We start from the raw sequence: 6,010 nt of genomic DNA, 5'->3' as shown, positions 1-6,010 counted from the left end.
AGCATACTAAAATTCAATTGAATGACATCTTTTGGAATCTGTACAGCAAAACCTAAAGTAGAGCAGAAGAGGATCACGTACTGGGCTAATTGGGCAGAAAGAGGGTATGGACATGACAGAAGTAATTAAGGATATAGTGGAAAAGAATCACAGCCTCAGGCGCTGCATCCTTTCAAGGCCAATAAGCTGTATATTTCATTGCTAATGGCTAATGTGACTGTGGTTACAATGGCATCAAAAGCATTGAGCTTTTTAACACTAAAATCTCAAACACGTCTACATTTTAAGTCACAGACTTGCCCCTTTTTTCACAGATACACCCACATCTCTGATCTAATGGAATTCCTGAAACATCCACCTGATGATATCATTATTCTCCATCTCAACGATGTCTCTCTCTTCAAATTCAGCACCATGGACAGCGTCACTGGGAGCACACTGTAGCCGTGTCTATGCAGGATTTGAATCTAAACTGTGTTACACTGGAAAAGGAAATACTAAAGCATTCAGTGTGCATGCATACTAAAATACCTTTGATTTTGGAGTGGGCTTTGGTGAACACTAGTCTCCCACAAAGCTAAACACAATTGAAAGAATAGAGTTGTGAATGGTCGTGAAAAAGAACAAAAACATATCTATAAAAGTTGTTTTAGGGTTGTATTCGAAGGCAAATGTAAATTTCAACACTCTTACTAAACAGTGATGCTTGAATGAAAATACTATTGTTTTTGTCAGCATGGCATTGTTACTTAAGATACTGCCACCTATTAGTGTTTGAGAAGCCAATCATTGATTTTATTTGTTGTTAAATGTTCATGTTTATTGGACATTACACAAGCCTGTTAAATACCTACAAATATTTTTGTTTTAGGGGCTAGATTTGGCCCACACCTACCGCTGCAGTATGTTACATGGACACATTATGGCAGTTGGCATTGTCTTTTGTCTCACTGTCTATCTGCAATATACTGTAGTTCATTCACAATATCCACAAGAGTTTTTTAACTCTGTTTTGGTTTTAATTCTTCGAACCACATATTGTGTCGCAAACTGGCTCGAGGAGAGTGGCAACGACTTCCTTGCAAGATATACAGTTCAACAAAGTCATTTCATTAAACCAAACAAACTAAAATGAACAATAGAGTTGAAATCCATCAGCAGTGTGTGGATGCCTGAGTTATCTACAGTCAAAGTGTTATGCGTTGCAAAACAATTGTCCACGTAAATGACCAAAATGGAGTTAAGAAATGTGATCAACTGTTATATTGTATGTCAACATGGACAAGAAGTCCTTAAAGTGCAACTAAAAACAAAATAATGATTTATGAGAGTCTGGAATCCCTGTCTACTACTTACTGTAATACCCTATGAGGGCTTATCATGTGGAGAGTGTTTTGTTGATAGATTTTTGGCATCGGGGGTTCTCACTGTGCAAACTCTGCATTGTTCTGATTCATGCCAGGAAAAATCAATGAACGATTTCAGACAAAACTGTAAAACTACATGACAGCGTTTAACCTGGTATCTTTGCCGCTAACCGTTGCTATGGTGAGAGGAGTAGAGGTTGAAAGCTGGCCGGATCACGATTTCATCCTAATCTTCAGATACAGCAAGACAACTCAAGTTGTAGCTGCAAAAATACTCAATTTATGTTGCACATTTATCAACACGGTCAGAAGTTGGAGCTGCAGCAGCTGCTGTGATACACAGCTCACAGCAGGAATTATGATAATTAAAAAGGATTGGTGTAATTTGAATACAAGTATTGTGAACTCCTGGATCACATCTGAACACACACACGATACACATATGTTTAGATAGTATATACCTTTTCTTGCGTCTCAGAAAAATGGTCTCAGACTCAAAAACACAAATCTATTTCTAACTTTTCTCTAATCTTGTGAAATATTGGATAGTAACAGTAGTTTAAATGAAACCAACTGAGAAATTTAGAGGGGCCAAGTCTATTTTTTGGTGGAACTGCTAACAACTCACAGAGATCTGAAACAGGGGCCCCAAATAGACGGTGCCTTTTTGTGAGTAATCACAAGCCAAACAGGTTGTGAACCAGTGGTTCAATCTTAATAAATGTATTATATTTTAAAAGCGTATATGTTTTTGATTATAAAATGCTAATCTGAAAAGGAACCAGTAACTAACACTGTCAGATAAATGTAGTGGAGTAAAAAGTACAATAGTTCTCTCTGAAATGTGTGGTACAAGTATATAGCAGAAAACAGAAACACTCAAGTAAAGTAAATGTACCTCAAAATCTACTTAAGCACAGTATTTAATCTTACTGACTTTCCACCACTGCCAAGGAAAAAATGGAACTTTATGGCGAGCTAAAAACGAATCTTATCAAGGCTCGTATTACTCTTTTATTACCAGAATATAGGGAGCCCACCTTCCAGCTAAAACATTCACCTTCATGGCATAACTTCACATTATATATTCTCTGTACATCAAGGTATCAAGCTTTGGTGCGCTCCAGGGACAGAAGAGTGTCACTGCTTCGTGTCCGGCTGTAGACAAACCTGTCGACGGTCCACTGCGATGGCGGTGAGGGTGAGAGTAGAGACGTGCAGGGAGCAGTATTGTACAAAGCGACTGATGTGACACATTGTCCTCCCAAACACCCACGTGCTGTTCACAAACCGGACCTGAGGGAGCAGACACACACACACACACACACACAATAGATCATGCACAAATGACCATGAGTTGTGTGACTCCTGATTAACATTTAATAGGCAATGGTAATCTGATTTCAAAGTTTCTGTTTCAAGGCAAGTTGTAAACCCAGGAAACAGTAGGTCTCTTTCTCTCCTCTATCGCTCCCCTCTCTCTCTCTCTTTCTCTCTCTCTCTCACACACTCACACACTCACTCACACACACACAGTTGAGTTTATATGACATTTGGGGACATTACATTCATTTACTGGAGATTTACCATAACCACTACTCGCTTAATCTTAATCCTTACCCTTAACCTTAAACCAAGTCTTCACCCTAAAATGTAACGGTTCACCTATGGGGACCTGCATTTTGACCCATAAAGGATGCAAGTCCACACAATCTCACTGTGTAAACAGATTTCTGTCCCCATAAGGTGAGTAAAACCTCAATACACTGCAGGTATGGCTGCAGTGGTGGAAAGTAACTAAGTGCATTTACTCAAGTACTGTAACTGCAATTTTGAGGTACTTGAACTTAACTTAAATAGTAGTTCACTTAAGTATTTATTGATGTGGATCAATTTTTATATTTAAATGTATTTTGAATACTTGCAACAAAGTACTTTTACACTGTAGTAGCCTACTGCCACTTTAACTTAGCCAAAGTGGAAAGTCTGAATACTTATTCCTGTCTTTGCTTCTTTAAAGTGTAAAGACAAGAGGAGCCTAATAGACTGTTTTGGGCTGTGCTATTGGCTGTCCCCATCAGTACGTATTTCCCAACCCTAAGGTGAAAGGTGCTCCTACCAGGGTGAATGGCGTATTGAGGACAGTGATGAAGATATCCGCCACAGCGAGGTTCATAATAAACAAGCTGGTGGCGGACAGGGTGCGCTTGTTTTTCACCACCACATGGCACACGAGAGTGTTCCCGAACAAGGAGATCACGATGATCAGAGAGTATGCGGCCACCAGCAGCGCCTTGACTCCGCCGTCCTGCGACTCCGCGTCGCGGCGCTTCTTACTGGCCAAAGAGCGCCAGTCCTCCAGCATCCCCTCGTCAAAGTCCATGAGGAAAAGTGGAGAAGTCCGGTTACCCAACTGCCCCGAAACGTTAAGTAAATGCGCCGTGTAAGAAAACATCCCCTCTCCCAGAAGTGAAGAGTCGTTGAGTCGGTGTCCAGCTGCTGCAAGGCTGCCCATCCAGAGCACCACACATAACCAAACACACACGGCTCTCATTTCAGCACTTGCTCGTGTTAGTATGATCTAAACAACTGCACATCTGTCTGTGGAGATGCTGAAGCGCGAGCAACAAGTTGTGTGATGCGACTCAGCAGCGCGACTGCTGTTTTTAACCTTCTCTCTGAGAGAGAGAGAGAGAGAGAGAGAGAGCGAGAGAGAGAGAGAGAGAGAGAGAGAGGATTTTTTTTTTTTGCTTTATTTACATGAACGTTTCAAAAACAATTTTGCCAAAGCATCAACGTTGCTAAAAGGTATTTGGACAATACACTTTGATGTGCCTGATGATTGAGTCATTGTCACCACCTATAAAATACAGTAGTGAAAAGGTACTAGCCGGTCAAAGTGGACAAATGCACATTATTTGATCAACTTTTGTACAAGAGGAACCATGATGTTGTTTTTTCTACTACTTGATTTAAGTGTAAATTTGTCTACTGCTAATCTGGTGGGTAAAGTGGAACTGTAATTAAAATGTCATCAACGTCTGAATAGTGTTAATAGTAAAAAAAAAAAAGAGAATGATTCAAATACATTTTTTGGTAATGATCTTTTGAAGTAGGACCCTTAACATATATTTATTAAGTATTATACAGTGATTATCTAAGTCAAAGATGCGGTTGCCTGCTACTTAGTGTCGGAAATTGTTCTGCAAATTAGCTGTGCTGAAAACTGATTTTGCCCATGAACATGATGTGGAGAATAAAATGTATTATTTAGAATTAGTTAAGAGCCCAAAATTCATCACTGATAATTTTTTTATCACCGTCTGAGTCACAACTTCAAACCATGTCAATTAATAATCTGTGTGAACAACCTAAGCGAAAGCAATGAATATATCAGGATATCCATTCACTCACATATCGGTATTCTCAATCTATGCTTATGATGAATGATGATGAAGCGTGGAAAGTGTGAGGACATGGAAACCACTCATCAAAAAATTCACTGTTTTTTACATTCATGCAACACCAAATCTGTGGTAAATGAAATGCAGCTTTTTACCTGTTTAGGAATATGTTATGTCAGTATAGTCTATGCATATATGATGACCAGTGATGGATGACACGACATCAACCCAATAGGCAAAGTGAGCCCCAGCTGATCTCACATGAACACCTGAAGCATCACTCTGTGATCAGTTTGCAGATCTATCCATACAATATTACAGACATCATCTGATCAAATTTTGAAAACTTGATTTAACAAATTATTTATCACATAAGTTATCAAATAAGGAGTTGGTATCCTCTCAAAACATACTTTTATCAAAGAGCTTATCCTGATTTTACATGGGTGTATTTCTTTTACTTCTATTCTTTAAATTGTGTCTTTATGTCTTTAATCTTATGGAAGTTTTACTTATTTTATCATGGTTCGGTTAATATATTTCATCACCTTTTAAGTAATAGGTCAACATTTTGGAAAATACTGAGCTGTGTGGGAATAAACTTTTGAAAAATATTTGCTTTTCATGCTCGATTCTAGTTACTTGAAGGTATGTTAACGTGTGTGCGGCGTGCATGTTGTGTGTGTGCGGCTGTGACGTTACTGTCTCTCCACTTTCCACTTTGTGCGCGACATAAAATCATAATGTGGCACGTGGTTTTTTTTAATGGCACGTACTTAAACGTAAGAGGTATGAGACTGGTCGGTCAGTCACCAGTCATGGCCAATCAGCTGACAAGGTTGCTACCCGATCAGTGCATCTTAAATCCAGAAACAATTTATCTCATAGAGAAGTGGAACAGTGTGTAATACTTAGTAGTATCTAGAAGTGAGGTTGCAAATTGCAACAAACTCAATACTCCCCCCCTTGCTCACTCCTCCCTTTCCAAGCGTTTCGGAGAACTTCAGTGGATTTCAGCTTGTGTAAAAATGCGAAAGGTTCGACGATGGCCCATTATCAGTGAATATTTCTGTCATGGTTCTGAGTCTCTAACCACTATTAGCACATTGTTATATCATACATTAATTCTGAGTTTGTGCTCCGACTGTCCATCAAGAGGGATGAACAATAAAACGCTGCCTTAACAGGGATTAACAGTGTCACTATGGTTGCATCAATTCAACATCTGTATTTGTGTGG

At 39.2% G+C, this 6,010-nt stretch overlaps 1 protein-coding gene across 1 annotated transcript in view; it reads right to left on the bottom strand.

The window, feature by feature from the left end:
* Nucleotides 1-3,921, bottom strand: part of LOC142949524 (G-protein coupled receptor 83-like) — an 8,137-nt gene extending 4,216 nt beyond the window's left edge. The window contains exons 1-2 of the mRNA XM_076091217.1: nt 3,487-3,921; nt 2,538-2,663 (exon numbers count right to left, since the gene is read on the bottom strand). Coding sequence (XP_075947332.1) covers nt 2,538-2,663; nt 3,487-3,921 — 561 coding nt within the window. The remainder of the gene's footprint in view (nt 1-2,537; nt 2,664-3,486) is intronic.
* Nucleotides 3,922-6,010: the final 2,089 nt, after the last annotated feature.

Source organism: Anarhichas minor, unplaced genomic scaffold (assembly GCF_050575085.1).
Source record: "Anarhichas minor isolate MPS153535 unplaced genomic scaffold, ASM5057508v1 ptg000014l, whole genome shotgun sequence".
Classification (NCBI taxonomy): domain Eukaryota; kingdom Metazoa; phylum Chordata; class Actinopteri; order Perciformes; family Anarhichadidae; genus Anarhichas; species Anarhichas minor.
This window is presented reverse-complemented; position numbering and strand designations above follow the sequence as displayed.